Source organism: Hemibagrus wyckioides, linkage group LG24, assembly GCF_019097595.1.
Source record: "Hemibagrus wyckioides isolate EC202008001 linkage group LG24, SWU_Hwy_1.0, whole genome shotgun sequence".
NCBI lineage: Eukaryota > Metazoa > Chordata > Actinopteri > Siluriformes > Bagridae > Hemibagrus > Hemibagrus wyckioides.
The window spans coordinates 11,251,787-11,276,319 of NC_080733.1; the positions used below are offsets into that span (position 1 = coordinate 11,251,787).

Sequence of the window (24,533 nt, forward strand, 5' to 3'; positions counted from 1 at the left end):
ATAGAGTTGATTTCTTTAACACTTCCTAAGTCTATGTATGTTATTTCATAGTGTCGTCACTATTATTCTAGAATTGTTTAATGAAGACGTTTCGGTATCGGCTGTTGGAGGAAAATAATGGACGGCAGGAAAGTCAGGAATCATTAGGAATATGTTCAAGTATGTTCAATCCGAATAGGTTGGGCAAAATCCACAAACACTTAATACAGCTGCTAAAAAATGTGTCGAGCATGTGCTGTAAATAACAAATACAAAATTAAGTCTATGTAGTTTTACTCTCAGTTTCAGAGTTTTGTATTGTACTTCTTTGTTAAGGATATTCCAGCACAGTGGAATTCTTTTCTTTACATATCCCAGATTTAGAGGTTGGGGTCAGGGTCCAGGGGCAGCTAGGATGCTGATGTATCACCCCTGGAGCAGGGAGGGTTAGAAGCCTTGCTCAGGGGCCCAGCAGCAGCAGCATCTTGGCAATGCTGGGGCTTTTAAACCATGAGCTTCTAATCAACACACCAGAGCCTTAACCACTTGAGCCACGGCTGCCCCTGATAATCTGATAAACCGCAAAACACTTTGCCCTAAAGACTGTCATTTGGTGGAAAAACACTGATTTTGATGTTATATCATGTTATGTTAATGTCCATGAATGTTAAAAAAAATAGCATTCTCTTTAGAGAAAGCATCACCAAAACACCAAAGGGTTATTCATTTACTTTGTTAAAAAATAACTATTTGTTGTTAGATATAAATTATATAAGCATCTGCCATACAGGTGCCTATGAATTACCAGTTACTATAGAAACAATCATGTATTAAAACCAGCTCCTTTATTTAACCTTTTAGTCGACATTATTGCTAGAGCTGAATGTTACTGAAAATTAGTCACCACCTTCTGACCAATCAGAATTGAGAATTCAGCAGAGCTGCTGTTGTATAATATATATTGATTCATAATACCTAATAACCCACTGGTAAAAAGTCAGTGCTTTAACTATAATAATATGTATAATGGTGTTATAAACACTTTATAATTTGTTATGAATGTGGTAATAGGTCATTATAAATAATGTCCTTCATGGAAAGCTCATCTTCAGGATCTTTCTATTAAACATGTCTCTTTCTTTTTTTCCCCCTCTTTTTCTTTGATTTGCGCTCTCCTTCAGGAATTCCCTTGCTCGTAGTGAGCATGTCGCCTTGTGGCCCAGATTCTCCTGTCGTTCTATATTTAACCTAGAAAGTAATCCAGGTCTCAAACCACATCTACTTAAATGGTCACTGAATCTGACTGGACAGATGTATTAAAACTGACTCTAATAATGATTCATTGGGTTGTGTGTCAACGAGGATTTGTTGAGCAGTTTTGGCAGAAGAGGTTAAATGGCTCGCCTGTCAGCTCAGTACGCTCACTACATCTGACGACCTGGGCGTACGTGTGAACACTGGCACACAGGCATGTTTCCAGGTCACCTCCGCTGTAGAGCCACAGGAGCAGTGAGCAGCCCTGAGGATATATGAGGCTGATATTTCAGATGTTCCTCAGGGCAGGGTGCAGATACAGAACGATTAGGAGGTCCTCTTCCTGCTGTAGTTTCACACACTGCCAGGAGATCACTTGGTACTTTAGGGAAATGAGCGTAGATAATATTGTGTAGGTTGCTGAGACAGATTCAACAAGCAGCATTTAGACTGAAGATACCAGCAGGCCTGCTAACCTTCATGAAGTTTGTGTAGGAGCTGCACGTTTTAACAGCAGATTATAGTACAAATGATCAGCTGAAAAACGATAAATAAGTGGAAAAGAACAAATGCTGGAGATTTTGACCGAAGAAAGAATAAATATTCCTACAGTGAAGTGTCTGATTCACACTTTACAAATAATTTTAATGTTTTAACAGCAATGAAAAATGCACTTGGTTTTTATTGCTCTGTGTTGAACACAGCTCATATGTACAGTACTCAGACAGTTTGGGCAGCAGATCAACAGTTAAAGATATTGAAGATTTTCACAATTTATATCAGTATATGGGTTTTTATTTTTATAACTATGCATTATTGTTTTTTTAGGGTTAGCAAGGTTTGTACTAGTAAAAATGTATCAAGATGTTTTATGCATAATGCTCATATCATAACAGACACAATCTGACATACATACAAACATACGTTTACTCATTTATTTGAACCCAGAATAAGAATGAACTGCTACTGAAAGCAAAAGTTCATTTCTGTAAGATAACAGCTTGACATTTTGTTTTAGTACCAATGCTCACTTTTAAATGAATTTGTTTTTTCATTATTTTTATCTGGCTAGTTTAAGAAGGATGGGATTGAGTGTATGAGGTGACATCAGGTAACCTCATTTTCTGGGACCAAAATTAATCTGGCTAATGTGGTTAATTACATCCGGTTAAATGCAGGGCTGGTTAAGCTTATTTAAAGAGACAATCTGAGCATTACAAGGCTGTTGATGGTAACAACACCAACAAAAAAAAAGTTGATGGAATTTCAGATGAAGATTACGGATGAATCTACTTTTTGCTCATTTAGCACAAACTCACATTTTAAACCAATATATGCTTCTTAAAAATAGTTGTTATCTATTTACTAGGATTTCTCATCATTCTGTTGTTTTTAATAGACCTTTTAAACCACATTCTGTACATACACACACACACACACAGACCAAGCAGAGAAACAACCCCACAACAGCAGTAATATTCCTAGACTGCTTATTGGCTGTTTTATCTTCGTGCAGGTTTGTGATTGGCCGGGAGCGTCCAGGGCAAGAGAGTGAGGTAGCTCAGCTGATCAGTCAGACTCTGGAGCAGGAGAGGCGTCAGAGAGAGATGATGGAGCAGCAGTATGCACAGTATGATGCTGATGATGACGAGGTAAGCCTTATAGCTGAACATCTGTCCCCAATGACTGGTCTGTGCAAACCACAGCCTGCCTGGACCCTAAATAACCCTGAATAAGCCTGAATAACCCTGACAAGGACCACAGATACCACTGCATAATGTACTGTCCTTCACTGTGGTATTGGCACACTGTTTTTTTCTCTTATTATTATTACATAGACATCAAAAAGTATAGGTTTTGACCAAAATCTCGACATTTTTCAGCAAAATGATGTGAAAATGTTTGTATTTACTTTTAACATTTCCTTGCAAAATACATGCTCCTGGAATGCTTCTATACCACAGAATGAAATATTTTTATAATTGACTCCATTTTCACTTTTAGGGATAACCAGACTTTAATGTCATAACCTCGCATTGAGATACATGTAAAAGTGAAACACACACACACAAGACTCTTTGGTTAGTCATAAATGAGTGCAGGCATATATAATTTATGTTTATATTGTACATAGTAAGGTCTTTTTGGATGTTTTGGAGCTCGATCACATTACAGCTGTGGACGTGCGGCGGTGTTTTGGTATTTTTAAAAAAATCTTTTCCCTATTCACTCTAACTGTACTCTTTTTCTGCCTGTTGACAAGTCATGCAAGTAAGAAAGCCCAAATTTATTAAATACAAACAAAAAAACAGCCTGGGATAAATAAGAGATTAAATTAGATACAGCATGACAAAAGCTTTGCTAACAAGTCTACATCTTATCAAGGCATGTTGGAAAGTGTGACACCATTTATAGTATGTTAAAAGATATTTTCCTTATTGTGACGTGTATAGAGATGTGTTTTGTTCTTTGAGTGTGTACTCTAGCTATAACGTTTCATTTATTAGACATTACTTTGACTGGATCTGGTGTAAGCGCCTTTCTTTCATCTTTGACTAAAGAGACTGAAGCTTGTTTTCCTGCCTGTCAGCAGTCTCTTTTCTAGGAGGATTTGTTTCCATGCATTAGACTGAGGCGCATTTCCATAATATGCGATGTGTTGCCATGGCACTAAGGTTCTATATTAGAGCTCAGATGATTGACTGGAGGGAAGGCTGAATCATCAGCCACGAAGCTGGGATACAGTCATCAGTGAGATGCTGGGATAATTACATTTATAAGCTACATGCAGTAAATGTTACTTTATTATTTGAAAGGAGCAGGACAGTTTAGCATAATAGCCAGTGGTTATTTCATTAGAGGTTATAATGTGGGAAGAACTTTCTTAAAGTTGCTGTAAACAATGTTTGCAAGCTTGCTAACCATCTGCAGGTTTAGCCATGATAGGATTCCTATAGTCACATGCCCTCCATCAGAACCCCTTCTTAAAGTCCATTCCCTTTCAAAAATACTTTTACAGTGATATGGTGCCACTACATCCATAGCAGTACTCATAAAGTGTCTGCATAGGGTTTTCTTTTGTTTCATGCTAATTTAGCAACATAAACCTTGTAATATTCCTTCGGCGTACAGTTCTTTAGTTGGATCAAATCGGGCTTATCACAGTAAAATGACATTCACAGCTTCTATAAACAGCATCCATAATCATCCAAGTGTGTTACTTTTCGTTGTGTACACTATATATAGTGTAAGAAATCACACCAGATTGTACAAAGCAAAAGAGTTCATTTACAGAAGCTCTTTTATGTCAGGAAATGAAAGCATTTTCTCATTATGTCGACATGGACGTATTTGGAATATGGTGCAGGATGTGTGAAAGCTGTTGCATTACAATGCTATGTAATTAAACAGACAAATAAATTGCACTGCAACTGTACTAAACCAACACCTGCTCCTCTGTGGGAACATGCACACAGCTCTAACTCGTCACTCTGTAATAGAGTCGTTTTTTTAAATCTAAGTGTTATTTCTTCATTTTTTTCCAATAAGATAAAAATAAACTGAAAGCAGGTTTTCAGTGTGAGATGCTCAAGCTGCAATTCAGCTGTCGAAATGTAGAAGTTTTCCAGCAGCCAGTTGTTTTATAACTCTTTAATGAGCTCATTCACCATCAGATGGCCCCAATATTGCAGTTTCAGTTTTCAACTTTAAAACAATTGAAAAATTTTCTCCAGAACAGTGTTTAGGGATCTGCAGATTAAAATTATTTTACCACAAATAATGATGTGTTTTTTTATGGCCATCCTAACACTAAATTTTTGCCACCGAACACCAAAAAATTTAATTGCCTCTGTTTCACAGCCCTTAAATTGGGTTTTAATCATGCACACATGCTACCTAATATCAATTCTACTAGAATTATTAATCTTATATCACCATCATCTGCTACAACTAACCATTTTTTATTGATGAAAGAAGATACATTGTGCTTTTAATGCATATATGGTTATTTGTAATGTTGGGAAACATCTGTAAAACAATTTTTGCAGCAGCTATAAACAGTCATACCCTCACCATCCTCACTATTTCTGTTCTCTTGTAGTCAAGAAGCTAATAAATATTCCTGAGAAACCATAAAGCCCTTCATCCTGAAGACAAGCACTGACACTAAAGAGGCTTTCCATAAAATTTCACTAAACCTTTCCTTATAGAAAAATTCTCTTTACATGCAGATGCTAATGTGTTAGACCAAGCACATTTATATGAAGCTGTGGTTTGTCTTGCAGACAGAAATACTGTCAGAGCTGTTGATAAAATGAATCAACACCATCTGACAAATCGGAAGTGAAAATCTAACAGCTCTGTAGTCAGTGTAGTCTACGTCTAATACAGTACATGTCCAAAATAAATGTCAAGCAGGAAGGACTGCCTCTTTAAATGCACCTTTAAATGCACCATTGCTTCTTATCTATTTATGCCCTTTATCTCTATCTTTAACCTGGGAAAGTTAATGTATTGTAACTTATTTTACACAGCATCAGATTAACTTAAATATGTTTTAATGGTGTACAGTATATCATATAATAATGGTACACTTCATTCTAAATACAGTGGAGACAAATACACTGTTCATTAGTATTTAGATCCTGGCTGTGTAATGTATTTCGGTGGAAATGGTTAGCCTCCATTTTTCTTTTATCAACGTAACAATGTTGAAATATCAGCCTGTCACATTCAATATTTAAAGCCATAGATTTTCAGTACATTACCATTGCAATGTCCTGTCCTTATATAATAACTGCAACGATTTGTAGTTGGATAGCAGACTGGGATAAGTGCTTAGTACAGCTTTTTGTGAGACAGAGCAGGGTTTTGTAATGGTGGGGATTAGATCTGTGCACCGTTTCATCTCACTGGTCTGCAAGGGCGTGTATGAGGGAAGAAGTGTATGTTTGCTTGTCTGTGTGTGTGTGTGTACTCTGGGTATTAGGAAAAGGCCTCAGTACACAAGTGAGTGCTGCTGAGAAAGCGCATGTGGCATGTGTGTCTTGAATTAAAGAAGTAAAAACTCCTGACTACGTAGTAAAACCAGACAAAACTGGGTAAAAAGCGGTGACACTGCTCCTGTTGGGATCAGCAAGAACAGCATAAAACTCTTTTTATAAAGTGTGCTTTTAAAGGGTGCTATCATTGCTTGGTGGATACTGAGGTTAAGGTTAGGGTTGGATTTAGGTGTAGATTAACTAGATACATGAATAATAATGTTCATGGAAGTTCTTCACAAGGAGGACTGATCGGCAGGTTTATATAAGGTGAGGTGTTTCTTGAAATCGCCTTTCAGCTGTCAAAGACAGGTGCACTGAGATAATCGAGTGTGAGTAGGCTGTCTTACACACTGACTAATTGAATGTGACACTACATAACAAACTTGCCCTCCTGAGCAGGTCAGGTGTGGGTGGAGAGTGTCTTCTGTGGACATGTGTTTATTGTTAATGTATGTTGGCCTATTCTTTAAACTTGAAAACTGACCTACCGTATTCAGCGCAGTAGAATTTTCAACTTTTTTTTTTTTTTTACACCTTCTGTGTTGACAGTGATGCAGTTTTAGGTACATCAAGAACGTTATAAGATAAATAACTACATTTATTCATATTTCATAACGCAAAACCCACAGAAAAGGAAGGTAAAAATGGATATTACAAAAATAATAGAAGATAACTGAATCAGTTAAATAAATACATAAGAGAAGGAGAGGTGATTTTGATGTATGATGCAGAATGAATTTTCTCATTGCATTAATAAAAGCATTACCAAGGATCCATATCTTTAAAAGTTTCTGAAGCCTTAGTGCATACGTGAGTTGTTCCATTTCTTACAGCTCCCACACTTTTTCGTACCCAGACACTGTAGGAAGGAGGGTCAGGTTGAGGTCCATTTGTATGTGATACGCTTAATAGTGGCTGCTAGTAGGATTTATAGCAAATATATTTTAGCTCTAGCATTGAAACCCTTTGGATGCTCACCAGGAAGGGAATTTTTTTGGAATCTTGTGGTGAAGATGTCTTAAAGAGCATCAAATACATGCTTCTAATAGTTTCTTAATTTTGGGCATGAACACAGAACATGGGTGTGATTCCCAGCTTGCTATCTACATTTTCTCCAGCACCTGTCTGAACTGGTCAGATTCCAGTATGCTGTTATTTGTGAAGTTTGGACAATAGCTTGTTATTATCTTCCATTTAATTTTTCTCTAGACATTAGATCTGGTCACTGGATGTAACTACCCATATACATCTCTCAGGTTTTGGGAGAAATAGGGTCAATTTTGTAGACAGGCCAAACAATGTGTATATTGTACCTTTTCATTTGTGCATGTTAGAGAAAGTTCTGGTTACATCTGCAGAGTCGTATTACAGACTGTCTGCTGTCATAATCTATAATGCTAAGTCTGCTTCTCACTTCCTTCACTCTAGAGCATACTTTTTTTGTTACCAGTTCAAACAGAGTGTTAGGAGGAATGACTGATTTAGTTAATTAGCAAAATTATCACTCCGGGGCTTTATGACCAAGTTGCTCAGATACACTTAAAAGACTCCCTCAGGTGCCATCCATTAATTAGCATGTGTGATATCTACCTGTGTCCTCTCGTATGCTTGACTCAGACGGGAGAGTACGCCACCGACGAGGATGAAAACGTGGGACCTGGCAGGACTGAGAAGGACGTAACCATTGAGGTTTTCGACTTGCCTGAAAACGAAGACCTCATCTCACCATCCGAGCTGGACGCCACCAAACTCTACCAGAAATTCAGAGAGGTAGGCAGCAAGCTCCAAGTACACTTCATTTGCAGTAGAGGGAATTCTTGAAGTCAGTAGGTATGCATCAATACAGTAACGAGTAAGCATTTGTATTTTTCTGGAACTTTTCAATGCCAAAATAATAAGTCGAGTCGGGGAACAGGCAATAGAGAACAAGCTATCTTTCAATAGTAAAAAGCACTCAGTGCAGCTGGAAGTAAAATAAATTTCATCCCTTTATTGTAAATGACCAATAGTAGCTAATCTTCAGGAACACCTTGCTGGAAAGGAGCTGTTATTTTCACTCACTGAGCTTTGTCTCTAGACAGTTTTTTTCCCATCTAGCCAGCATTTACTGCAGCGATCGGTTGCTTCCTGATGTGCTGCTACCAATGAACTCCTCACGCTGAGGTTTTAAGCTGTTTTATCAGATTACTCGTACCGTCGGAAGATGCTGTAGTTCATCCTCCTTCATCATATTTTCACAGAGCACAGTTTGCAGTCTGTTTTGTTCCGATTGCCTTTATTAATCGTGAAGTGCGCCCAGATCACAGTCATTTCTCTTCATTAGTGCAGCAGTGTACACCAGGCTTACATCACAAATGTGGTATTGGACTGGAGCATTTAGTATTAAAGTATGAGTAAAAGAGAGCTATATTTAATGCCAGTATTTTTTTTTTTTTATCTCTGCATCACTAAAGAAGATTCTGTGCTTTATCTGACAGTACAAATACAGTTTGTGAAGTGATGCAAAACAAAATGCACTGAAACTTCATTCTTAAGCAGTAAAGCTGGGTTTTAGTCTTCACTATATTCAAGGATCAGTTCTGCAAGTGGTTTTCACACCGAATCCTACTCACACCCAGCCGTCTGTGCTGCACTTCTTACACTTCAGTAAACTTCAGTAAATGTGCTGCCTTATGCTTGATATTAGGTTTAAAACCCCAGCATCCCAGTGAGCCCTCTCTCCCCCTCACTGTTTCTTTTTTAATTTCTTCACTGCGTTTCTCTCTCACTGTAATACTTCTGTGTATCCCGAACGGTAGATAGTGGGAGGGAGAGTGTGCAGGGTTGCAGAGGACATCTCCCTCTGTCCTAAACATTAAATCATCTTCTCTCTCTCTCTCTCTCGCTCTCTCTCTCTGATTTGCTCTCTTTCTGTCCACAGCTACAGATCAAACACACTGTCACTGAGGCTGAGATCCAGAAACTCAAGAGCAAGGTAGGACCCTGTTTTTTTTTTTAAATGCATTCAACATTTGAGATATTTTCTGTTCATAATACATTAATAATATGAACGTATAATATCAGGGTAAAAGTAGTTATTACATAACATTTTATTAAGGCAAATTTGAATATATGATTTCATATTGTAGCTTTACATAATAGATTAAAATATCACTTTTACAGAGCTGTTGATTAATTTTCCATAACAGCAGCTCTGATTGCCGCTCCAGCTACAAAGCAGATCTCGGGTTTCTATTAATGTGTTCTTTCGACTGTTATCTAATATGTTAATGTTTCTGTAGTGACAGCTCATTCCCAGGAACACTGCACATAACCAAATAAAAAAAATGTAGTTGTTGATGTGGTAAAGTTTTCTGTGAGGAGATGGAATTTTATGGAAGTAGATTTAGAATTTTTAAGGAAGCCATCTCCAGTTTCAGAGCTAAAGCTGTCAGTTTTTTGAGAGGACAGAGGGAATTCCATTTTCTGGTCTCCCCGTAACAGAGCAAGCATCATTTTATCTTGTGAACAATACAAAAATATGTGAGCTGGAAAAAGCTGGTGAGATACAATTTTGTACATGGTGTTTTGGTTCTCATCAGTATTGATACCAGCAGATTTCTGATCTTATAACTTAGTATTAAGTAGTTACCAGGCACATCCTGAAACAATTAAGCTTAGTTCTGCTGTCTGCTGCTAGCCATGGACTCTCCGTGCTGAGGTTTATGTTTAAGATGTTACAGTTAAAGAAGCATAGATACTAGCTGTGTGATTGATGAGTGATGTATAGACCTTTGCGATGTTGGCATTGTAGATTTTTTTTATACTTGTTTAAGTACATGTACACAGTATCACAATGATATCCTTCTGTTCTAGTGTTGGAATTGATTTGTTCTTAGTTATGACTGTTTATTAGGTGTTACAAAAGATATGATTGCAGGAACTAATTTGTTTCATGGACACACCATAATAACTGAACAATTGTTAAGGTCTCCAGTGTCTGTGCTTTGGGACATGATGTTATTGGAAAATAATCAAATTAACAAAATAATCAACATAACACAGGCTCTGGTAAAGTTTTCAGAGTTTTCGCTGGGTAAAGATAGCATCTGCCTTACCTTTATTTTGCTGTTTGCACCATTTGGATGTCATCTTCTTACTCCACCTAAAGCCTGTATTGTATATATAGCAAATTGGGCATTATTTATTCTTAGGTAAACGATTACCTGACTGCAGGCCCTTTACTCGTCTATTTACTTTAGATCATCTTTATTTATGATGAATTGTGCTTGTATTTGATCATTTCTTAATTTTGTAATTTTACTCTAAGAATTGTTGTTAGCCTCCTGGTGGTCCAGCATCAAGATCCCGCGCTCTCATTGCCACGGCCCGGGGTTCAATTGCTGGACAGCCACTGAAGAGTTAACTCTCAAATGCTAGTCCCAAGCCTGGATTAAATGCGAGGGTTGCGTCAGGAAAGGCATCCAGGGTAAAACCTGTGCCAAATTGAAACCTGCGGACCAAATGATCCGCTGTGGCGACCCCGAACAGGGAGCAGCTAAAGGAACCACAACAACAACTCTAAGAATTGTTGTTGCCCCTTATTTTATCTTTCGTGGGGATTTTTGCTGAATTGGCTAGAAATAGTAATCAACATGCACTATGCCCGGGTTGCCAGATATTTTTTGAGTGTGTAATATGTGCCATTTGAAGACTGAAAATTTTTAAAGCCTTGAGCCTTGATTCAAACTGTCAGCTTCACGATTATTGACAACCTTCATAAAAATGATTAAAAAATACAATAATTTGCCACAAGTGATATTTTGAGTTTAAACTTATGAAGATACTGTAGTTTCATTTTATAAAATCTATGGTACAAAAAAAAACACTTTAAAGAATACAGGATATTTTCAGTGCAAAACGTTTTAATCCCCTCTATATTCTTTTGCTTTGCACTCTTCAATACCTATCACAGATTTTCAACAGCATTCAGATCTAGAGACCACATTGATTTTTATTCGTCTCACATCTTGTTCTCTGCTGTTAAAATACTTTGCTCTTGAAGGGTGCCAGACTGCCAGTAATTCTGGAGTTGGCTGTACTAGTATGATTATGTAGTGTTTATTGATTGATTCCCTCTCTCCCTCTCTCTTTCTCTCTCTCTCTAGCTGGCAGCAGTGGAGAAAGAGAAGGCCCGCTGGGAACGAGAGAGAAGCCAACTGAAGCAGAGCATTGAGGATAATAAGGAAAGGATGTTGAAGCTGGAAAGCTACTGGATCGAGGCTCAGACTCTCTGCCACACTGTCAACGAGCACTTAAAGGAGGCTCAGAATCAGTACCAAGCCCTGGAGAAGAAATACAACAAGGCCAAGAAGCTGATCAAGGATTTCCAGCAGAAGTAAGATCATCAGCAAACCTTTCACACGCATATTAAGAAGAAACAGAAGCTTTCAGTTATACTGACACACGTTATTATTTAATCCACCAAATCCCACACCTTAGAGCTGAGAGCTGGGCTTGCTGTTTAGTGGTTAATCATGTGTTTATTAGATTTGTCTGGATTTCAGAGACTTGTGAAATGGTTACAAGCCTTTTTAAAACTACTGAACAGAAAAAAAACATGTTTTTGTAGCCATTGTAATCGGAGTAATCTCTTTCTGAGTGTGTGTATTGTTGGATCTCACAGAGAGTGCCCTGGAGCTGCAGTAAAGTGTGTGTGTGTGAGAGAGAGAGAGAGAGAGAGAGAGAGGCAGACAGACAGAGAGAGTGAGAGACAGAGAAAAAGAGAGAGAGAGAAAGAGAGAGAGAGACAGACAGACAGACAGAGAGAGAGTGAGACAGACAGACAGACAGAGAGAGAGAGACAGACAGACAGACAGAGAGAGAGAGACAGATAGACAGACAGAAAGACAGACAGAGAGAGAGAGAGAGACATATAGACAGACACAGAGAGAGAGAGAGAGTGAGACAGACAGAGAGAGAGAGTGAGAGACAGAGAGAGAGCGAGAGAGAGTGAGAGACAGAGAGAGAGAGAGAGAGAGAGAGAAATTCTTTATGGTCATAACAGCTCCTGTACAGGCTGACTGGCTTTAATTGCATTTTTCCTCTGCAAAAGCGGCTTGCGTTTAATTGCCTAGTTTGATGAAGAGAGTTTATTCCAGCTGTAAAGTGTGGCTCTCTAGTGGGGAAATAATACTCCTTAGGCACTTGGTGTGTGATGTGACCATGCTCATGCTTCCAGTGAACAAACCACACTTGCACACACACACACACAGACACACACACACAAATGTGTGACCTTCTATTAAATGTGGGCAACTTATTCTCAGGGAGGTGGAGTTTGCCCAGAGGGAAGAGGCAGAGAAGAAGAGACTTGAGGATGTGGAAAAGGCTCATTTAGATGAGATCCATGGGCTGCAAGTGAGGGTAATTACACACACACACACACACACACTTAGGTTTCATTTAGGGATGTTCACAGCTGGCACAAATACTTATTTTGTGGAAGCATCGTCATTGAAGTTCCTTCTACACCTGTGCAATTTTACATGACTAACCTGCTATTTATCGTTTTAATATTTCCTATGCAGTGTTTATTAACTTGGTCAAATTTCTCAATTTGCTCAGTGCTTGAATGCAAGTGCTTAATCTTTCCACACTTTCATGCCATAATGAGATAGCAGTGTGTTTCGTTTACACCCCGTTGTAACAGAGATAACAGAGCAGTGTTTATTCAGGCCTGCATTTCTGTTCCAACAGTGTTGACATTCAGAATGTAAATGACAATCTATAAGCAGTAAAATCTCATGTGTGATAAATCAAAACAAACCCATTTTTGTCTGTGCAGATTGCAGCACTGGAGTCAGAGCTGATGCAGCTGATGAAACAAAATGGCATTCAGGTAAACAACAACAACAACAACGGTGTGAACAGCCGCACACAGCTGAGCGAGAGAGGTGCTGCGCCGCAGTGTCCTGAGAGACGCCTGACTGTAGGAGGTGAGCTACAAACACACACAGACTCAGCACTGTGCCAATGTGACTCGAAGAATTCATTCATTACAGTAATGATTGTCTTTAAGGAAGGCAACTTCCAACCACACACACTGCATTTTTCCACTGATAAGGTGCCGGGGATTCATTTCGGAACTCTTTTGTGTATTTTTGTAGTACAGAATAGATATTTTCAAGGAAAATAATTGTGACAATTCATTTATATGACCACCACTTTTTGAGAATTGTGGTTAAAAAAAAATAGCAAAATGAATTTCGCAGTCCCAAAAGGGGGAACAACAAGTCACATCACCAACTATATGGTATCACTGTACATATGAGCACACAAGACAAACGTAACAAAGCAGCAATTCTGTCAACGATTTCCATTACAGCCTTTTTAACAGCAACATTGGCAACTTTATGATCCAGATCCAGGCATATCAGAAATCAATTTATCTGACTGTCCCTGGTTGAACCCTATTCAACATTACAGCAGCCAACTGAGAGTTAAGCTCCTTTGTTCATCTGCATCTCTAATACTTGGGGGATTATCGTGCGTTTCAGCCTTTTTTGTTTTGAAGAAATAATGTCATGATTAGCCTTTTCAATTTAATTTATATTCTGTTTTTAAGTACATCTTATCTATCAGGTTGTAGAGAGCGAATGTAAATCGCACAAGATTAATATTAATATATACTTAACTCAAGATGTGAATAAAAAATAATATAAACACTCAGCCAAGCGTGACACCAGTTTCTGTTTTTTAGCTGTGCTTTTGCCATGAAGTTGCTTTTCCCTTTAGGTACAGAGCATTTTACTCCTTGCAAACGTGTTCATTCTGAGCCTGCCAAAACAACAGAGATAAAACCAGACAAGGCTGGAATACTGATTAAGATGTGAGGTGACTGAATGAGGCGGCTTAAAGGGAGCGCTTCACTGAGACATGCTCTTTAAATGGAGTTCACGCTACCCTGTCAGTGAGGCACTGTTTCATTTAACATTTTCTTAAACCCTTTATAATAAAATGCCAAGGGCTCATGAGCAACGAGTGAAGCCTGAAAGGAGGCAAAGCTCAAAAGTCAGGCCTTCTGTGTTGCCAAGTAGAATGCTGTTATTATGTTATTAATGTATGGATGCTCTGTTGTGTAACTCTTGGCCCGTGCTTTGTGTGTCAGGGTCAGACGAGCGTGTAGGCAGTGGCCTGGTGAAGGGTCAGACGCAGATGTTTGGAGCCTCGAGAAGTGCACAAGACAGCAGCAGTTCTACCGAGGGCGAGGACATCATCCAGTGGAGGGTGAGATACGACACATGCATACATGGTCTGGATTGTGGATGAAGAGGACAATAGGACATAAACTGGACAACATATGGAGGCACAGCAGGATGCATTTACAAAGAGAGAGAGAGAAATTTAAATATATAGCAGAACAATTAATTAATTAACAAATCTGTTTTATACTGACCTGCCCAGTTTTTCTAACAATTATATACTCATTAGCATAATAATAATAACTGTCACTAATGTAATGCTCTTAACATTACGTCTCATTGAAAGCCTCTTGCTGTGCCTCTGAATGGCATGGCCAGTGCTTATGTAAGGTCTTTATGTAAGATATTAATTGGCATGTCTAAGCCCCAGTGGTACTGATTTAATCTCACCTGGTGTCAAAGCTTATTCTAAATTGCTGGCATAGGTTTAAATGTAAGTGTTATTTAGGGCCTGTCCCAAATTGTTGACCTGTCTTCAAGGGCATGAGGGTAGAAAAGCAAGCAAAAGACGTCTGTTGTTCTGCCTAATAATAACAGGTCATGGTGAGGATTGATAGTTCTTTATAGTAATACATATATGAGATGAGAATTTGTTACTGTCATGCTGCTCTTTAATAAGCATTAACAATGCTTCATTAATTTAAGCATAATTTAATTCTTTTTTCCACCATCATTGGTGTTAATATTGTTGCATCCACCCTGCTGCTTTCTGCTCTCAACAAACCATCCGCTGTAATTGTATAATTGGTCCCTGCTAGTTCTCTCAAGGGGTTGTGAGTCGGAGAGCACATGATGCGAGAACTTTGACAAAGGGGCACACTGAAGGCACATACAGGACAATCTTTTAAACCTTAAAATGGGAAAATGAACACCCTAAAGCCCTGCAGACCTTGTGGCCCTACATGCACCATCTAGAAAAGCGATAAGTCTGCAGAAAAATATAGAGAATGTATCTGATATTCTTCCTTTTCTATGCCCTTTCTTTTTTCCCTGTAGAGTTCTCACAGCCTTTTCACTGATATACATGAGTCCATGGCCCCCAGGGTGCCTGAGAGTGAGGGTGAGTTCTGCACACATTCTCTAATCTTACAAAATATTCCCTCTTACCTGTCAGACCAGTGAATAGTTACAGGGCTGCAAAGGTAACATCAGTTTCTGTTGATAACAACGTCAATAAGATGTGCTTAAACCGAATTACAGTATATTCAATATGGGAATAAATTAAGGTACAACAACTTGAACGCTTGACGTTTAGTGTGTTAGGAAATTATACTTAACTGTCAGTATATTGTACTGTCAGTTGAGGTGTCAGAGTACACTGTATGGCCAAAAATATGTAGACATCTGACCATCACACCCAAGCTGTTGTTGTCCTTCGGCTGCTCACTGTTTAGAGTCATCATCAGATCCACGTGTTTGATTTTTGCACGCGTTTTACGCCGGATGCCCTCCCCGATGCATTCCCTGCCAGGAATCAACCCGGGCCATGGTGGTGGGAGCATGGGATCTTGCAGCTGGACTACCAGGGACCATCACGTCCACAAGTGCCCATTCTAAAACCACAGGCATTAACACGTCTTGCCTTTGCAGTTATGACAACCTTCATTTTTCTGGGAAGGCTTTCCACTCGATGTTGGAGTGTGGCTGTGTGGATTTGTGCTCATTTAGCCAAAAGACTAAATTAGTAAGGTCAACCGAGATGGCCTGGTTGGCCATCCAATCTATTTTAGAGGCATTCAGTGGGGTTGCGGTTATGGCAGGCCAGTTGAATTCTTCAGTATGAACCTTGTTGGTGATCATGCTGGAACAAGTTCAGGTCTTTTAGTTCTAGTGAAGGGAAATCTTAATTCTACAGCATACAAAGACTTTTGTGTGAAACAACAGTTTGCGGAAGTGTGATGGACAGGTGTCCAGATACTTTTGGTCATATAGTGAATATAACATGATTGCAGCCTTGACCAAGTGTAAAGACTGAATGTTGGGCTCTCTGCAGGTCCTCTAGGTGTGTCAAGCCTTTTCCAAGGTCAAGATGAAAAATGCAGGAAGAAGCTTGTGGACTTGGGGTAAGATGTAGAAGACAATTATGATAATGGGTTTTTCAAGACCCAAGAGTTGATGTGCCTGGGAAATATGGCAAATATGGCTTCAGCAAATGTCCCAGTAGGACACCATCTTCTTCTTCAGACAGACAGTACATTTAAATGTGAACACAATGAAAGCTTCTGAACAATACATAATTGCATATTCCATTATAACCTCTTTTCTACCCTCCAGCTCCACAGACCCATCAGCAGAGAAACCAAACAAAGAGAAATACACAAGCAAGGTATGGCTTTTCATTAAACTTTTTAACATGTTATTTGTTAGTAATGAGGTTGGCTGTTTATTCGAGTTGTGTTTACTGATAACATATGTTTGGTTTGCAGCAGAAATCGTTTTCATGGCCACACTTCTCCTATTCATATAACTTGGTACTCTATCTGTGGTAAACTCAGAAAAATGATCATACAATTTCAACCAGTTTAATCTGAATAGTTAAAATCAGCTCGCATTTTTTACTCCACATAAATCTGTAACGAATTAAAAGGTGTAAGCTTTCCATATTCTTGTTTAGAGTGATTTGTTGTAAGGGTGGATTATTCTCCTGCTGTTTCCCAATGATAAAGGGTTACTGTGATTTAAATCATGAAATTTACAAATGATTTCTTATGTGATTAAGAGAATAGATGGAATGGAGAAATTTCTATATTCTGCATCTATGAACATTTAAATTCATGCAAGACCTTCATATGCAAAATGAAACTGTGCAGCACCTTGCTTTTATATTGTTTTATGTGACGCTTGGAACTGAGGCAATTTTAACTTTTTAAAGGAAATATCTTACAATGCTGACTGACATGTTAAAATGCTAAACAAAAGTGCTAGCATCATGTTATTTAAAGGAAGTCTATTTAAAAAAAATCCATATAAAAGAACAGCCCCAAAGGGGAATTTATGAGAGACTAGACTTTGAGCCAAAATTATATTAAATAAGCTTTGAGAAGCACAGCCTGGAAGATTTGTGCACACACTCACACACACACACACTTGACTTACTGTTCTTGTGACGACATATTTACTAAAAGTCACTATCAAGATAAGGATATAAGATAAAATATTCCTACCAAGATATGAAAATGTAACTCTCTCACACACACACACACACACACACACACACACATCTACACCGATCAGGCATAACATTATGACCACCTGCCTAAAAATGTGTTGGTCCCCCTTTTGCTGCCAAAACAGCCCTGACCTGTCCTGCACTGTTTATTCTGACACCTTTCTATCAGAACAAACATTAACTTCTTCAGCAGTTTGAGCAACAGTAGCTCATCTGTTGGATCGGATCACACGGGCCAGCCTTCGCTCCACACGTGCATCACTGAGCCTTGGCCTGAAATGACCTTGTCGCTGGTTCACCACTGTTCCTTCCTTGGACCACTTGATACTGACAGATAGATATATGATTATTCATTATTATATCCCTCATTATTTAAATATCAAAATGGTCCAAAAAACTCTTATTAATAGTTCTTAGTTCTAGTTCTGTAATGTATGATATCTTTTTATCTTATCATAGCCTTTCTAGCACTGTAAATTGGACATAGTTTATATTAAGTATTGTGAGAGCGGTTTAATTTGACTGCATGAGAGCCTGTTTACAATGCTTTAAATAATACTTAAGAAAGGATGGTTTTAAGTCATTAGACTCCTTAATGGGGCACATTTAAGTAAATTACCTAAAGCATATCTGTGAGGATGCAAACATCTGAGCTTATTAATAAAGATAATTGTTGGCTCAATTATCTTTTTTAATAAGCTCAGATTTGTTCTGAAAAGCTTTGAATTGTTTTGTAGATGAACTGTGAAAAAGAATGCAAACTTGTGCACACAACTCTACATGTGTTCATCAGAATTCGTTCATTTTCATCAAACATGAGCTGAAGCATCTTTATAGATCAGCATTCCTTCCTACCTCTTCTGGGAGATCCTGGTGTCTGTGGGTTTCTTCTCATTTAATTTGGTGTAATAAACTAAATTAAGAATCAATCATGAACAATTTACACCGATTGCTGATTATTTACACCAGTCACCAATCATTCTGGAGGAAAACACAGACTATTCTGTGAAGAAAATCCGATTTTCTGATTGTTGTGATGCTGATTGGTTTTCTCAGGCCTCTACTGTAATGGATGACGTCAGCATGAGCAGCTCCAGCTCAGGAGAGATGTGGGGTTTGGTCACCGAGCCTAAGCTGACCGGTCGCTCACACACACTAGTGCTCTCGTCAGATGAGGTGAGAGGGTGTAAATAACATTTTCTTGATCATTGAAGGATGTCAATATTCATTTCTATGCTGAAAGGAAGCTTTGCAAGTTTTAAGTTAGCAGATGGGGCTGTTGACTGTATGCTCTCACTAGCACTAACAGTCACTTTTTCCTCTGTGCTGCATGTGGCAGAGTCTGGATACAAGTGACGAAGAGGTGAGGCTTTTTTAAATTTTTTAAGTTTTTTAAGTAGAGATTCAATCTACCATGTAGCTTAGTGGTTAAGTTGTTGGACTACTGATTGGAAGGTGGTGAGTTCAAATCCCAGGTCCACCAAGCTGCCACTGCTGAGCCCCTGAACAAGGCCCTTAACCCTTAATTGTATAAAAAAAAATTAGATAGAAAGTTCCTCTGGATGAGGGCATCTGCCAAATTCCAGAAGTATAATGTATTAGTGCCACTATACCTGGGGGATGTGGTAGCTTAGTAGTTAAGGTGTTGGACTACTGATCAGAAGGTGGTGAGTACAAATCCCAAGTACCCCAAGCTGCCAGTGCTGGGCCCCTGAACAAGGCCCTTAACCCTCAGTTATATAAATGAGATAAATGTAAGTTGCTCTGGATAAGGGTGTCTGTAATGTAATGCATTTTCTTCTGCTTCTCAGGCTACGTTTCTCTCAGAGTGTTTTGCTACTATTCTCTTTTCTCACATTTCACCTGGATGTAGTTGGTTAACATTCATTTGTTCATCTTCATTGACCACTTTATTCTGGTCAGGGTCACAGTGGGTCTAGAGATTATCCTGGGAACACCGGTCGTGAGGTGGGAATACACCTGCAATAGGGTGCAAGTCCATTTGGGCTCCATGCACACACACCGTCACACACTCCTTTACAGCTAAGGGAAATTTAAAGTCATCAGATCACATTCTGAATTGATTTTTGGGAGGATGGAGGAAACAAGAGAACCTGAGGGAACCCACAAAGACAGTATCATGAGCTCAGGATTCAGAAGGGTATTCCTAGAGCTGTGAGGCTTGAAGTGTTTCATTACTTATGCTTAAGATCTCTTTTTGCCTCTGGTGCATAAAAATCCTTCCACTGCATAAAAAACAATGAAAGAGCAATGACTATGAGATTCATACCGTGTTTGAAACATCACATATATTTTACATGTAAAAAAATTCTGAATATAATCGATTCAGTTTTATTTTCAACGTCAAATGTATGTGATGTTTCAAACATGACACACACACACGGTATGAGTCTCATAATCATTGTTATGTATCTATTTTTTTAGCAGATGAAGGATCTTTATAGAAAAAGTAAAACATTGAAAATATGTAAATTTCACATGCAAACCCTGTGATTATTCAGATGTGAATTTCACACATAAATCTCATATTATTATATGTATTAAATCTCATATAATTTCATTGACATAAATCTCTCTAAGGCTGTGTGTCTGTGTTTGTGTCAGATCCAGGATGAAGGGCAGCCGCTGAAGCAGCACCAGTGGCAAAACCGCAGTGTGCCCGACTGGTCGTGTCAGCAGGTGTGTCTCTGGTTAATGGGCCTGAACCTGGAGCAGTACATCCCTCAGTTCACTGCCAAGAACGTGGATGGAGAGCAGCTCCTGCAACTCGACAGTGACGCACTCAAAGTGAGCGCGCACACACACACACACAAACACACACACATCTCAAGACTATCATAAATCAATTCAAGTTATATCATTGCAGCTTTTCAGAAATACAGATGTTGATTTAGATTTAGTCAGAGGTGACAGTGATGGGAAAAACCTCCCTGAGGCGGAAACTTTGAGAGGAACCAGAAACACTTCTAACTCTGCTTCAGAGCAGGATTCTGTAACCCCGGGGTAAAAAGCAGTGCTAACGTCACTTCTAAATTACAAGTGTGAAATGTTACCCGGGGTAAAATGTGAGGCAACGATAACCCTTTACCCATTTATTAAAGTATATAACTTTTATCTATTTATAGTTACATTTATCAAGCCTCCTGCTTGTTCAGTGGCAGGATCCCATGCTCTCATTGCCGCGGCCCAGGTTCGATTCCCGGGCAGGGCGCTAACCCAGCCACTGAAGAGCTAACTCTCAGTGCCGGTATGAAGCCCGGAATAAATGGGAGGTTTGGGTCAGAAAGGGTATTCGGTGTAAAACCTGTGCCAAATCGAAACATGCGGACCAAATGATCCGCTGTGGCGACCCCAAACAGAGAGCATCTGAAAAAACAACAACAACAATATGCTCAGTAACAGTGTACTTCACATTTCCTTCTTCTAGGATCTAGGTGTAGCCTCTTCTCAGGACCGGGCTGTGTTTAAGAGGAAGCTGAAAGATCTGAAGGTGCTGATGGAGAAAGCCCGCAGGAACAACGAGAAACTGCAGAAGCAGTGTGGAAAAACCACACAAGAAAGAACTGGAGCAACCACAGAAAGAGTGTCACAAAAACAGCCAGACCTCTGAGCCAGGAAAAGTGTACTGCAGAGTGACAGCAGTCACGAAAATAACTTCTGAGAGATGAGTCTAGTGTTTTATGGTACTCTAGTCTGGGCTCCATTTAGCAGACATCTCACTGGAAGAGGCACTGCGTGTGAACTGCCATTGGAGAAAATAAACCAAACCATCCTGAAGAACTGATCCTTTTAACTGTAATTTTCTTTTTTTAGAATGCTCGTTCATCTGCGGGGTGTCTATTTATTTGCATTTTAGCTTGAAATGAATTAACAGTAATTCTGAGATTTCAAGCATCTTTAAGCATTAAATATTTACACATGCATATATATATATATATATATATATATATATATATATATATATATATATATATATATATATGCCATTTTCTATCGAGACCAAGATGTGTGGTTTACTCTATGTGAAAAATCTCTTGGCTTAAAGCACAGGTGATGGTGACGCACACTGCTGCTGTCATGCTGTCCGAAAGCTCGAGTGCCGCTCACTGGAAATACGGAAATCTTACTGTGAGAAGAAAGCCATTCCAAGTATTCCAAGAAATAGCCCAGACCTCGCACTAAATCCATCTGACCTTGTGGATACTGTATACCTGTAGCTGTATTAACACTTCAGTCTGCTGTTTCGTGTCCTGTTTCCCTCAGTGACATAAATACGGAAACCTGCTGTTCAGAGCATTGTGCAAGAAAGGAAACAGCAAGGAATAATCAATGAGACCTGACCATGTGACCAGAAGAGCCGATACTGAAAACGCACTCCAAAGATGACAGAACGGATCGCCGAGACGTCCTGCTGCTTCTTCTTCCTCACCGCTACTTGCTTTTAGTCGTCATTTGACTGCACTAGATCCTCAGTTAGACTCAAGCGCTGCCTTCTGAACTACCGCTGTATAGATTTTGTATAGAATAGCCGCTCCGAGTGTGTGAACCCCCCCCCCCACCCTGACTACGGTAGTCCAACATCTTAATGGTGTTCAGTAGCTAACGAACCTGCACTTAAAGCAGACCTATTCAAATTTATTATTTAACGCTTGTTATATAAATGTTCTTTTATTTCCTGGACAGTGGAATGAGATTTGTTTTGTCCATTCAGGCTGCTGTGTTCATGCTCGTCAGTTTTAGCTAAGCATCATATCATGGGGGGGGGTGTTCCAAAATACTTTTAATTCAGTATATATAATACTAGCAAGTATTGATCCTAATCCATGATTCTATTGTGATTTTTTTTAATGTACAGTCAATACAGATATTTCTGTCAGATATCTTATTGCTTATTAATATTCAGCTGTAGTTTTAGTCCCTCATCGTTTGCTTTGAGGTTTTTAACTGATGCAGTTATACACGTTTGTGTTCATATTTCTACATTTTCGTCTCTTCCCTCATCCGGTGAACGTCTTCTTTTCTGTGAAAACACAATTGTTTTGTTCTGCTGTGATAATTTCCATGTTTACATTTCCAAATCGTGATGATTTCAGTAGAAACGCAAGGGCAGCGCTGCAGGGTATCAGGCGGCGCTGAGTCAGTGTGTGAATTCTCAAAGTTCTCCCAAGATATGTTGGTCTTTGCTCCCACATATGCTTGTATTTACTGTAATTTAGCTACAGTGTGTTAGGAACCGTTTTCTTATACGGAGTTTGTTTAAATTATTTATTTTTCAAATCGAAAAAGAAAATTATTGGAAAAAATCACCTGATGTAATTTATCAACAAAATATTATATAGTCATATTTATGCCAAAAATTGTGATCCGTCTATCCCAGTGATGAATTCGTTTCTATCCTTTATGTTGATCCACCGTAAATGTATGAAAATCAGACTGCTGCTTTCAGATTTCTTCTGTCAGTCAGCAACATGCCATGACTTTTATATATATGACAGTTAAAAGCAATATGTGAACTTAAGCTTTTAAGAGATGTTGTCTCTTTGCTGTGGGTTGCCTATATGAATGTGTGTATGCACAGGATAATCATGGGTGATGTGATGCTGGTGGTCATGATGCATAATCATTCTTAGAACACACACACGTCACTGAAACTGTGTGCACCTTCTCTAAACCAGAGCTCCATCACTTTTCAGACGCACAAACAAGGCAGCTGTTCATCTAGTTTGTAGAAACGGTTTCTGCCCAGTTTATTCGCTTCTGTGCTTTCGGCAAAGTTTCTTGTTTTTCCCTAATAGTCAAGGCGTTAGCTCCGTCCACTGCAGACCAAATGCAAAGCACTGAAAGTACAGAGCTGCTCCTTTTTCCATGCTGTTTTGTTAACTCACAGCTGCATGAAGGACCCCAAGGTGCCATGTGTCCTTTAGTCTCCAGGACCGTCATATTTTACCATGTTTTTATTTATGAGAGGTTACAGTTGTCACTTATGTTGACTTGTAAATACGCCTCCAAATGACACAACCATTCACAGAAATACAATGAAGGTTCATTCCAAAACAGTCTCAGACTTTTTATTTAAGGTAAAAATGTTTATATAATTTAATATCATGTATGTATAATATATGTTTATATGTAGAACATACCTAATGAGATTACATGAGTGATGTCTTCACTTTTTTAGACTGTAGCTGCTGTGTATAGCCATGTTGTAGCCGGTTCTGAGACGAAAATACCAAGGGTGACTCCACAATTAGGTGCCATTTACCACTTGTAACTCTTAAAAAAGATTTTTTTTATTATTATTATTATTATTTTCCATCAATCAGTATAAGAAAACATGCATTTAATTGTTACAAGCCTACTTTGAATGTTTGCATTCTGCTTTTAATTGATTGATCAAATTGAAAGTAACAGGGTTGAGTTTTCATCATAGTATTAACAATTTCTTAATGAATAAATTAAAAAGAATGAGGAAAACATTCTCTTCTTCTTCCCATGATCTTTAGGATATTACGATGATAATTAATAGGGGTGAATGTGTATGGAACAAATAACAGGATTGTGTAGGGGTTTTTTTCTTTCTATTCAACCTATAATAGATGACTCAAGGAAAAGGATGCTTCAAGCATAAGAGGTTAAACGGATTCACACATTAATGTGTAAAGTATTATTGTTGTTATATTTCAATGTAAAGTAGGTACAGTGGGTTAGAATAGACAAAATTCAGATGAAGATAGTTATTAGGTTATTAAGTTATTAAGTTGTGTGTTATTTGTGGTTTCTGTAAAAGCTCCTAGGTTGTTGTGAAGACCACTTTCTCTGTGT

The 24,533-nt window shown here is 38.7% G+C and overlaps 1 protein-coding gene across 1 annotated transcript in view; it reads left to right on the top strand.

Moving 5' to 3' along the window:
• ppp1r9a (protein phosphatase 1, regulatory subunit 9A) overlaps positions 1-23,765 on the top strand; it is a 51,101-nt gene extending 27,336 nt beyond the window's left edge. Inside the window, 16 exon segments of the mRNA XM_058377749.1 lie at positions 2,750-2,885; positions 7,896-8,048; positions 9,199-9,252; positions 11,426-11,655; positions 12,587-12,683; positions 13,105-13,255; positions 14,428-14,546; positions 15,518-15,581; positions 16,515-16,584; positions 16,796-16,847; positions 16,948-16,992; positions 18,747-18,866; positions 19,030-19,053; positions 20,316-20,498; positions 21,139-21,249; positions 21,251-23,765. Coding sequence (XP_058233732.1) covers positions 2,750-2,885; positions 7,896-8,048; positions 9,199-9,252; positions 11,426-11,655; positions 12,587-12,683; positions 13,105-13,255; positions 14,428-14,546; positions 15,518-15,581; positions 16,515-16,584; positions 16,796-16,847; positions 16,948-16,992; positions 18,747-18,866; positions 19,030-19,053; positions 20,316-20,498; positions 21,139-21,249; positions 21,251-21,379 — 1,738 coding nt within the window. The 3' untranslated portion in view covers positions 21,380-23,765.
• Positions 23,766-24,533: the final 768 nt, after the last annotated feature.